Source organism: Lepisosteus platostomus, chromosome 3, assembly GCF_059453375.1.
Source record: "Lepisosteus platostomus isolate fLepPlt1 chromosome 3, fLepPlt1.hap1, whole genome shotgun sequence".
Taxonomy (NCBI): Eukaryota; Metazoa; Chordata; class Actinopteri; order Semionotiformes; family Lepisosteidae; genus Lepisosteus; species Lepisosteus platostomus.
In genome coordinates, this window is record NC_142613.1 from 12,678,170 (window position 1) to 12,689,693 (window position 11,524).

Genomic DNA, 11,524 nt, shown 5'->3' on the forward strand with positions numbered 1-11,524 from the left:
CACAGAGGGGCAGAGCCTTACCTTGCAGACAATGGGCATAAGTCCACAGTGAGCACAGGTGTACAAGGAGCAATTCAGAGATCCCTGTAAAACCAAGCCTTAGGTCACACAACAATTAGGAGGGCATCCAAACTCCACCCAGAAGCACCTCAGACCAGAATTGAACCCTGGACCTATGATCTGTGGTGGTGGTGGGGGGGGCACCAAAAGCTAAGTGTCATGTCACCATGCTGCCCCTCAGAGCAAGGATCTCATTCCTGAGACTTGAAAAGGGGTATACTTCCAGAGGTCTCAATCCAGAACTTCACTGTGGTCTGGGAGCACATCCTTCTGTAACTCTTTCACTGTCTCCTATTCTATCTGAGTACTGGGTTCCTCTTTACTGTCGATGTTCATGTACTGATACTGTTGCACTTTGTTTAAAAAATGAGAAAATCTTCTTAGAAAAGACATCTTCAAAATCTTGGGGGGTTATTTACAAAGTGATCCTGGGACACTTAAGGACTTTAAAACAAGCACAGGTTAGGGGATAGAAATGGAAATTAAAGGGAGCTCGAGAGGCCTTATTTGACACAAAGAGTTGTGGGAGTCTGGAGCAAGCCCATGCTGTTGAGTGCATATCCCAGGATCCGTCCAGAAACACCAGAATGAGATACTTCAATCAATGTGTTTGCAGCCAAATAAATAAAATGGCCCAGATGGATTCATTTGTAGCTTTTTTGTTGTTTCATGAACGGGGAGATCTTGCTTCTGTCAGGAGTCACCTTGCAAATCAGCAGACATGGCAGAAGGATGGATTTAACTCTATTTGTCCTGCTTTTCTGACAGTACACATACATTCCATGAATAACAGAGAATAAAAACATGTTTAATCCTTTTTTAGCATAATCGGAAACATGTAGGATCAAGGATCAAGATCAAAACCACACAGTATCAGCCATCAGTTCCAAAATCAAAGATTTCACTAGGGGAATAGGTTCACATGAAATAAAAGAGCCCTATACCCAAACAGCCAAAGCCATGAGACTCTCTCAAGGTTTCCAGGCTAATATCAACAGAGAACATGGCTCTCCTATAGCTGGAGGTGGGACAGTCTGATCTGATGATTGTACCCAGTGAACACAAGAGTGTGTGTGCAATGTCACGCTGATCAATCAGTAACAATAGAGGCCTCATGCTGCAACCCAGATGGGTCTAATTAAGGACCCTATCCTGCCACGTATTGCTAGAGTAATGCCACTTGATCATGTATTTATCTATTTTACAAGAAGCAGTTTTCAGTGTTATGTTGGTTTCAATGATTTATGAGAAGAAACACTAATAAGCTCTTGCCACTACACAATGCTGAGGAGCAGACTCTAAAGACACCTCTAATTTCACCTTTTGCTTAATTAAACTCAAGGTTAGCAGTGAATGGGTCAAAGCCCATTTACCAAGTTAACTGGTAAAATTTCATTAATATTCATTCCCATATTTGTATCTACCTGTCTGCTCATCAGACATGGCTCTACAATGCTCTGTTGAACTACAATCATTGGATAAGCAGGACCATACCAAAGAATATGTTTTTCTTTCTGTTTCTTTCTGCGTTGTACTGAAGGTGACTTGTTCGTTTACATTCCAAAAGAAACAAATGTACAGTCGTCACCTCAGCAGAAATACAGGAACAGCTAACATTTTTTGTAACCCTACTGCTATCGTAAGAAATACAATATTTCTCCCAGCACAGCCACACCAAGAGAATCCACTTGCCTTCACACACTGTCCTCTTCTGACAGTGTTGCACCAGAGTTGTGGAAACAGGCTAAGATCGTGAGGGTGAGTTTGTGTTAATGGTTTTGGATTAAATATTCTCCTTGGGGCTCAAGAAGATCACTACACTTACTGCAAAACAATACAAACCACAGTGATGACGGTAGGTAAATGTAGCAGTTGATCATTCTGGAGATTTATCCTGTGGCTCTCATCCAGGTTAACAATCAAGAGATTTCATGTTTCAGCGGAGGTCTGTGTTGTCTGATTTTAGAGATAATGAGATCCCTGTTTATTTTGCTGTACTGAACTCACAGTTTAAGTCACTCGAGAGCTGTTTGGTATGACAGGGCTTTTTGGGTCCTTGTCTATGCTGTCAACCTGTTTACATTCGATTATACAATAGTGTTGCCTCAGTGATCATTCTACAGACAAATGCTAAATTGTAAAGATGTTGTAACACCAGAATATGGATACGAAAATGAGACATTAATTATTCTTTCAATTTTGCGTCTCTCTCTCTTCCCTCCCTCACTCATTCTCCCTCCCCCTCACTCTCTTTTCCTCTTTTTTTCTCTCCTCTCATTCTCCTTTCCTAGTTCTTATCCTCCCTCTCTCAGTTTCCGTCTCTCTCTCGTTCTCATGCTCACCCTCTCCTCCCTCATCGTGCTGTTTTCAGTCTGATTCTCCCTCTTTCCCACTCTTCCCCCTCACTCTGTCTCTCTCTGCTGGTCCAGGATGGCGTCTCATAGGAAGATCCTGTTGAAGGTGATACTGCTGGGCAGCTCAGGGTGAGGAGAGGACACGACAATAGTACACTCTGAACGTCGCACAAACTCCAGGCTAGTGCTCACTCACTCTTACTCTCCCTGCTGGTGTCTGTGTGTGCTTGCAGGGTGGGGAAGACCTCTCTGATGAACCAGTATGTCAACAAGAAGTTCAGTAGCCAGTACAAGGGCACCATCGGTGCTGACTTCCTCACCAAGGAGGTCATAGTGGATGATCAACTTGTGACCCTGCAGGTCAGTTGTCCAGCTGTCTTTATGTGTCTTGTCCCTGTGTGTGTCAGTCATCATGCAGGCAGTGTATCTCTCTGTCCAGCTGTGTGCTTGTCCTCCGTCAGTTTGTGACAGTACCTGCTGAGTGTTTGTCTGCTCGGGTTTAATGTCTGCCTGCTGTGAGCTCTTGTGCTCTGTGGCTGTGCTGCAGATCTGGGACACAGTAGGACAGGAGCGATTCTCGTCCCTGGTGGCGGGGTTTTACCGAGGAGCGGACAGCTGCATTCTGGTGTTCGACGTCACGCAGCCCGAGAGCTTCAAGAAACTGGACAGCTTGCGGGACGAGTTCCTGATCGAGGCCAGTCCCCGAGACCCCGAGAACTTCCCCTTCATCGTTCTGGGCAATAAGATCGACCTGGAAAACAGACAGGTCAGCCCTGAGCTCTCAAAACAGAGTTTCTCTGATCTCAGACATACGAAGGGTTAAAGAAGACAAGGGGGCTACTGGACTCATTGCAGTTTGCTGATCTGTGCATGAAACCCATAGAGATATTTCTTCAAAGAGACTGTCTTTGCACGTCAGCTTCAACAACAGGACTGGAAAACGTCAGCTAAATTATTCTTCACCCATGGCACTGTGTATAGTAAAGAGGAGCGCGCAAGTGTAGGTTTCCAGAGTGTCATGGGCTCTATGTGTAGGCTGACAGTGTTGATAATCTGAGAAGTGATGCAGTATCTCTGTCTTGAGTAGGTAACGACGAAAAGCGCGCAGGCCTGGTGTCTGATGAAGAACAACATCCTGTACTTCGAGACCAGTGCCAAGGAGAATATCAACATACACCAGGCCTTCCAGACTATCGCTTGCAACGCGCTCAAACAGGTGTGCTCCCCTGGGCAGGTTCAGTCCAAACCTCTACTGATTAATTCACACTCCTGGTTAGATTCAGACACACACCTGTACAGGTTAAGTCACACATCTGGGCAGGTGGATAAGATACTGAGCATGTTATACTCAGTCTTTACATTTCAGACATATGCCAATGTGATGTAAACGGAAGACCCCACAGATTGACAACCCTCTTTAAAAAATACTGCAGTCACACCAACAGATACGCAGACTGAAAGACTAGCGATCTAGTTGACAGAAAGGCAGTGAGACTGACCTGCAGCAGCGGACTATCCAGCCTCACCTATCCTGCCTGTTGCTGGATACTCTTGACCAATCGTCCCTGCTGGGTTTCTATGGTTACTGACCACTTTGATCTTCCAGGATCAGTCACCTGTCAGCAGGATGGGTATCGTGGGTGTTTATCTTTTTGTTAATAAATAAAAGTATTGATGAATACCCAGGCTGTCTCCCTGAAACTTCTATTTTTACGTAATAATTGTCATTTTTTATCTACTGTATATCTTTTCTATTCACTGCTGAACACAAGTTATTATCTCATGGGATTTAATGAACTCTCGTGTAAATACTACTATTGCTGCTGCTGATGTGATCTTTTGTCTTCCAGAAAATCGAAGTGGAGATTTTCAGTGACATCTCTGAGACGATCACCCTGAGGGACAGACAGGAGCCCACCTCCAGCAGGGGCTGCAACTGCTGAGAGAGGGCTTGAGGGAGGAGAGCAGGGGGGAGTGGACAGAGACCAGAGAGCTGAAAGAGGGGCAGCACTGTCTGCTGCAAAATAACAGGTCCAGTCCCAGAATTCCTTCAGCTTCCAGTCCTACCGGTGGAGGGGGAGGAACCTCCTGGCAGAGGGCTGGCAGCCCAGTGTAGCGTTTCCCTTCCTGCTTTGACAGCACCGTGATTCATCGATCTTGCCAATAAAGCTCTTGGAGCCTGGTTATTACTTTTTAAAGCAGTAACACTGCAATGTATATGTGTGTTTTAACATTTTGTTTAGCACTGTCAAAATAAAATGGTCCATGCTAGCAACTGACTTTCTGAATGAGAGAAGATCTCGTCTTTAATGTGTGGGAATTCTACTCACACTTCTGCAATGCATCGTATATGTTTCACCTTGCAGAGAGAGACAACAAGGCATTTAGAGTGAGGCAATGGAAGAGATTATACAGGACCCATCTATATGTATTGACCCATTTCAGAACTCTGGGCCGAATGCAGTTTGCAGTCAGGGTCTGGTTCTGGGGTGATTCTGCCCCTGTGCTTCAGAGAGAGCAGTGCTTTGAGGATTCACCATCTCATACAGGCCCTGCTGCTGTTGTATGCTACTTGCTCCTTTCTCAGAACTCACTGTTCAAGTATCCCTGTCTCTGCACGGTGTGCCAGTAGTGGTAATTTTGGATTTCCAGGGTTCTCAGTCCTATACTGTATCTCCATGGGACACTGGCCCCAGTCTGAGCAGAGCTGAGCTCCAGAATCTTCCCCTGCCGCTCCCTGTGTCAGGACAGCAGGTTGTGAGTCCTGCTCTGTGATGTGCCAGGCTGCCTGCCTGCCTGCTGGGAGTCAGAGAGCAGTATACGAAGCTGTCTCTCTGAGGGCAGTACAGACTGTCCACTGTGTCCCTCACCTGGCTCCCTGCTGTTTGTTCTGGTGCAAACACAAAGTCCATGCATATAGTTCCCCAGTGCTGTGAGGCAGCAATGCTAACCACTGTGTCACTGTGTCGCTCTTCTTACGTCAGGTGATGAAACCTGTTGCAGACAGATGCAGTGTATGGAACTGGGAGGAGAGTCAGAGTGTGGAGTGGGTGTCGGTGGACACTGGGAGGATTGTCGGTCTTGTTAATCAGGTCACTTGGTGAAAATTAAGCCATTTTTCAACAGACAGTTTGGCTTCCACGATGTTTTCTCTGTCATGTTTGGTTCTTGCCTTTTCAGCCTGTCTCAACATTATGCTTAGTGGAACTAAAATGAACAATCTGCAGCTCCGTTTTCTCAATGAATGAGTCAGGAAGATCCACATCTATTTTCAGTAACTGCGTAGCCCAATACAGGGCCACAGAGGGGCAGAGCCTTACCTTGCAGACAATGGGCATAAGTCCACAGTGAGCACAGGTGTACAAGGAGCAATTCAGAGATCCCTGTAAAACCAAGCCTTAGGTCACACAACAATTAGGAGGGCATCCAAACTCCACCCAGAAGCACCTCAGACCAGAATTGAACCCTGGACCTATGATCTGTGGTGGTGGTGGGGGGGGCACCAAAAGCTAAGTGTCATGTCACCATGCTGCCCCTCAGAGCAAGGATCTCATTCCTGAGACTTGAAAAGGGGTATACTTCCAGAGGTCTCAATCCAGAACTTCACTGTGGTCTGGCAGCACATCCTTCTGTAACTCTTTCACTGTCTCCTATTCTATCTGAGTACTGGGTTCCTCTTTACTGTCTATGTTCATGTACTGATCCTGTTGCACTTTGTTTAAAAAATGAGAAAATCTTCTTAGAAAAGACATCTTCAACATCTTGGAGGGTTGTTTACAAAGTGATCCTGGGACACTTAAGGACTTTAAAACAAGCACAGGTTAGGGGATAGAAATGGAAATTAAAGGGAGCTCGAGAGGCCTTATTTGACACAAAGAGTTGTGGGAGTCTGGAGCAAGCCCATGCTGTTGACTGCATATCCCAGGATCCGTCCAGAAACACCAGAATGAGATAATTCAATAAATGTGTTTGCAGCCAATTAAATAAAATGGCCCAGATGGATTCATTTGTAGCTTTTTTGTTGTTTCATGAACAGGGGGAGATCTTGCTTCTGTCAGGAGTCACCTTGCAAATCAGCAGACATGGCAGAAGGATGGATTTAACTCCATTTGCCCTGCTTTTCTGACAGTACACATACATTCCATGAATAACAGAGAATAAAAACGTGTTTAACCCTTTTTGAGCATAATCGGAAACATGTAGGATCAAGGATCAAGATCAAAACCACACAGTATCAGCCATCAGTTCCAAAATCAAAGATTTCACTAGGGGAATAGGTTCACCTGTAATAAAAAAGCCCTATATCCAAACAACCAAAGCCATGAGACTCTCTCAAGGTTTCCAGGCTAATATCAACAGAGAACATGGCTCTCCTATAGCTAGAGGTGGGACAGTCTGATCTGATGATTGTACCCAGTGAACACAAGAGTGTGTGTGCAATGTCACGCTGATCAATCAGTAACAATAGAGGCCTCATGCTGCAACCCAGATGGGTCTAATTAAGGACCCTATCCTGCCACGTATTGCTAGAGTAATGCCACTTGATCATGTATCAATCTATTTTACAAGAAGCATTTTTCAGTGTTATGATGGTTTCAATGATTTTTGAGAAGAAACACTAATTAGCTCTTGCCACTACACAATGCTGAGGAGCAGACTCTAAAGACACCTCTAATTTCACCTTTTGCTTAAATAAACTCAAGGTTAGCAGTGAATGGGTCAAAGCCCAAGTTAACTGGTAAAAGCTCATTAATATTCATTCCCATAATTTGTATCTACCTGTCTGCTTGTCAGACATGGCTCTACAATGCTCTGTTGGACTACAATCATTGAATAAGCAGGACCATACCAAAGAATATGTTTTTCTTTCTGTTTCATTCTGTGTTGTACTGAAGGTGACTTGTTCGTTTACATTCCAAAAGAAACAAACGTACATTCATCACCTCAGCAGAAATACGGGAAGAGTTAACATTTTTTGATTTTAGAGATAATGAGATCCCTGTTTATTTTTCTGTACTGAACTCACAGTTTTAGTCAATCGAGAGCTGTTTGGTATGACAGGGCTTTTTGGGTCCTTGTCTATCCTGTCAACCTGTTTACATTCGATTATACAATAGTGTTGCCTCAGTGATCATTCTACAGGCAAATGCTAAATTGTAAAGATGTTGTAACAACAGAATATGGTTACGAAAATTAGACATTAATTATTCTTTCAATTTTGCAACTCTCTCTCTTCCCTCCATCTCTCATTCTCCCTCCCCCTCACTCTCCTTTCCCCTTTTTTTCTCTCCTCTCATTCTCCTTTCCTAGTTCTTATCCTCCCTCTCTCAGTTTCCGTCTCTCTCTCATTCTCATGCTCACCCTCTCCTCCCTCATCATGCTGTTTTCAGTCTGATTCTCTGTCTTTCCCACTCTTCCCCCTCACTCTGTCTCTCTCTGCTGGTCCAGGATGGCGTCTCGTAAGAAGATCCTGTTGAAGGTGATACTGCTGGGCAGCTCAGGGTGAAGAGAGGACACGACAATAGTACACTCTGCACGTCACACAAACTCCAGGCTAGTGCTCACTCACTCTTCTTCTCCCTGCTGGTGTCTGTGTGTGCTTGCAGGGTGGGGAAGACCTCTCTGATGAACCAGTATGTCAACAAGAACTTCAGTAGCCCGTACAAGGCCACCATCGGTACTGACTTCCTCACCAAGGAGGTCATAGTGGATGATCAACTTGTGATTCTACAGGTCAGTTGTCCAGCTGTCTTTATGTGTCTTGTCCCTGTGTGTGTCAGTCATCATGCAGGCAGTGTATCTCTCTGTCCAGCTGTGTGCTTGACCTCCGTCAGTTTGTGACAGTACCTGCTGAGTGTTTGTCTGCTCGGGTTTAATGTCTGCCTGCTGTGAGCTCTTGTGCTCTGTGGCTCTGCTGCAGATCTGGGACACAGTAGGACAGGAGCGATTCTCGTCCCTGGTGGCGGGGTTTTACCGAGGAGCGGACAGCTGCATTCTGGTGTTCGATGTCACGCAGCCCGAGAGCTTCAAGAAACTGGACAGCTTGCGGGATGAGTTCCTGATCGAGGCCAGTCCCCGAGACCCTGAGAACTTCCCCTTCGTCGTTCTGGGCAATAAGATCGACCTGGAAAACAGACAGGTCAGCCCTGAGCTCTCAAAACTCAGAGTGTCTCTGATCTCAGACATACGAAGGGTTAAAGAAGACAAGGGGGCTACTGGACTCATTGCAGTTTGCTGATCAGTGCATGAAACCCATAGAGATATTTCTTCAAAGAGACTGTCTTTGTACTTCAGCTTCAACAACAGGACTGGAAAGCTTCAGCTAAATTATTCTTCACCCGTGGCACTGTGTATAGTAAAGAGGAGCGAGCCAGTAAGTGTAGGTTTCCAGAGTGTCGTGGGCTCTGAGTGTAGGCTGACAGTGTGATAATCTGAGCAGTGATGCAGTATCTCTGTCTTGAGTAGGTAACGACGAAAAGTGCGCAGGCCTGGTGTCTGATGAAGAACAACATCCTGTACTTCGAGACCAGCGCCAAGGAGAATATCAACGTACACCAGGCCTTCCAGACTATCGCTCGCAACGCACTCAAACAGGTGTGCTCCCCTGGGCAGGTTCAATCCAAACCCCTACTGGTTAATTCACACTCCTGGTTAGATTCAGACAGACACCTGTGCAGGTTAAGTCACACATCTGGGCAGGTGGATGGGATACTGAGCATGTTATACTCAGTCTTTACATTTCAGACATATGCCAATGTGATGTAAATGGAAGACCCCAAAGATTGACAACCCTCTTTAAAAAATACTGCAGTCAGACCAACAGATACGCAGGCTGAAAGACTAGCGATCTAGCTGACAGAAAAGCAGTGAGACTGACCTGCAGCAGCGGACTGTCCAGACTCACCTATCCTGCCTGTTTCTGGATTCTCTTGACCAATCGTCCCTGCTGGGTTTCCATGGTTACTGACCACTTTGATCTTCCAGGATCAGTCACCTGTCAGCAGGATGGGTATCATGGGTGTTTACCTTTTTGTTAATAAATAAAAGTATTGATGAATACCCAGGCTGTCTCCCTAAAATTTCTATTTTTATGTAATAATTGTGATTTTTTATCTACTGTATATCTTTTCTATTCACTGCTGAAAACAAGTTATTATCTCATGGAATTTAATGAACTCTAGTGTAAATACTACTACTGCTGCTGCTGATGTGATCTTTTGTCTTCCAGGAAGCCAAAGTGGAGATTTTCAGTGACATCTCTGAGACGATCACCCTGAGGGACAGACAGGAGCCCACTCCCAGCAGGGGCTGCAACTGCTGAGAGAGGGCTTGAGGGAGGAGAGCAGGGGGGAGTGGACAGAGACCAGAGAGCTGAAAGAGGGGCAGCACTGTCTGCTGCAATATAACAGGTCCAGTCCCAGAATTCCTTCAGCTTCCAGTCCTATCGGTGGAGGGGGAGGAAACTCCATAGAGCTGGCAGGCCAGTGTAGCGTTTCCCTTCCTGTTTTGACAGCACCGTGATTCATCGATCTTGCCAATAAAGCTCTTGGAATTTGAATTTGGATGAAAAGGGAAGAAGAAGCAGTCACACAGGTGGAAAGCCATCACTTCTCTGTACACTCTGGCTGTCAACATCCAGACTGGAGACACATGCTGGACAGTGAAGTCACTCATTGCAGGACACAGCAAGAAACCCCGGAACAGTTTAAGGAAAACACATTTACTCCATCCTCATGCAATATTCCACTTGTCCTTTGATTCAGAAAATGGAAAAATGCTTATAAGAGCTGCAACTGTAAATTTAGAGTGTAATTACTGGATTAGGACAAAGATTGGCCCTTCCATTAAGAAGGCTTGGACCTTGCTGTGATCCCAGCCGATGTCAGTCCTTTGTCCAGGAGAGCCACCTTCTGGATGGACCTGTAGGTCACACGTAATCACCATGTAAGCAAAGTAATTGTCTGATTAACTCATTTTGAAATCTTTGTCAATAAAAATATGATCCCTTTACAGGCTTCTAGGATACAAACTGACCACTTGAACTGAGGAAGCGACTTGATAAAATGATCACTTCTTTGTTATTTGATGATCAATGGTGACCTATTAAAACTTAGATTGGAGCTCCCCAGAACCTGGACTGACCACATGCAGTGTACACAGAGGAGCCTGGTTATGACTTTTTAAAGCAGTAACACTGCAATGTATATGTGTGTTTTAACATTTTGTTTAGCACTGTCAAAATAAAATGGTCCATGCTAGCAACTGACTTTCTGAATGAGAGAGGAACTGTACTTTAATGTGTGGGAATTCTACTCACACTTCTGCAATGCATCGTATATGTTTCACCTTGCAGAGAGAGACAACAAGGCATTTAGAGTGAGGCAATGGAAGAGATTATGCAGGACCCATCTATATCTATTGACCCATTTCAGAACTCTGGGCCGAATGCAGTTTGCAGTCAGGGTCTGGTTCTGGGGTGATTCTGCCCCTGTGCTTCAGAGAGAGCAGTGCTGTCAGGATTCACCATCTCATACAGGCCCTGCTGCTGTTGTATGCTACGTGCTCCTTTCTCAGAACTCACTGTTCAAGTATCCCTGTCTCTGCACGGTGTGCCAGTAGTGTTAATTGTGGATTTCCAGGGTTCTCAGTCCTATACTCTATCTCCATGGGACACTGGCCCCAGTCTGAGCAGAGCTGAGCTACAGAATCTTCCCCTGCCGCTCCTTGTGTCAGGACAGCAGGTTGGGAGTCCTGCTCTGTGATGCGCCAGGCTGCCTGCCTGCCTGCTGGGAGTCAGAGAGCACTATACGACGCTGTCTCTCTGAGGGCAGTACAGACTGTCCACTGTGTCCCTCACCTGGCTCCCTGCTGTTTGTTCTGGTGCAAACACAAATTCCATGCATATAGTTCCCCAGTGCTGTGAGGCAGCAATGCTAACCACTTTGTCACTGTGTCGCTCTTCTTACGTCAGGTGATGAAACCTGTTGCAGACAGATGCAGTGTATGGAACTGGGAGGAGAGTCAGAGTGTGGAGTGGGTGTCGGTGGACACTGGGAGGATTGTCAGTTTTGTTTATCAGGTCACTTGGTGAAAATTAAGCCATTTTTCAA

At 45.5% G+C, this 11,524-nt stretch overlaps 2 protein-coding genes across 8 annotated transcripts; both read left to right on the forward strand.

The window, feature by feature from the left end:
* The first annotated feature begins 1,677 nt into the window (after positions 1-1,677).
* LOC148674426 (ras-related protein Rab-7a-like) lies at positions 1,678-4,693 on the forward strand. 5 transcript variants are annotated; one of them, XM_088624508.1, is made up of 6 exons: positions 1,678-1,818; positions 2,352-2,543; positions 2,648-2,774; positions 2,962-3,180; positions 3,502-3,648; positions 4,265-4,693. In XM_088624508.1, exons 2-6 carry the CDS (start codon positions 2,491-2,493, stop codon positions 4,355-4,357), a joined length of 639 nt encoding a protein of 212 aa, XP_088480634.1. In that variant the 5' UTR covers positions 1,678-1,818; positions 2,352-2,490; the 3' UTR covers positions 4,358-4,693. The 5 variants fall into 5 exon arrangements, with proteins under 5 accessions (XP_088480634.1, XP_088480638.1, XP_088480635.1 ...); XM_088624512.1 differs by having other exon boundaries at positions 3,502-3,630; XM_088624509.1 differs by having other exon boundaries at positions 2,373-2,543.
* LOC148674427 (ras-related protein rab7-like) lies at positions 1,687-10,239 on the forward strand. 3 transcript variants are annotated; one of them, XM_088624516.1, is made up of 6 exons: positions 1,687-1,818; positions 7,746-7,916; positions 8,021-8,147; positions 8,335-8,553; positions 8,880-9,008; positions 9,643-10,239. In XM_088624516.1, exons 2-6 carry the CDS (start codon positions 7,864-7,866, stop codon positions 9,733-9,735), a joined length of 621 nt encoding a protein of 206 aa, XP_088480642.1. In that variant the 5' UTR covers positions 1,687-1,818; positions 7,746-7,863; the 3' UTR covers positions 9,736-10,239. The 3 variants fall into 3 exon arrangements, with proteins under 3 accessions (XP_088480642.1, XP_088480643.1, XP_088480641.1); XM_088624517.1 differs by having other exon boundaries at positions 1,689-1,818; positions 7,805-7,916; XM_088624515.1 differs by having other exon boundaries at positions 1,710-1,818; positions 7,725-7,916.
* The last annotated feature ends 1,285 nt before the right edge of the window (positions 10,240-11,524 follow it).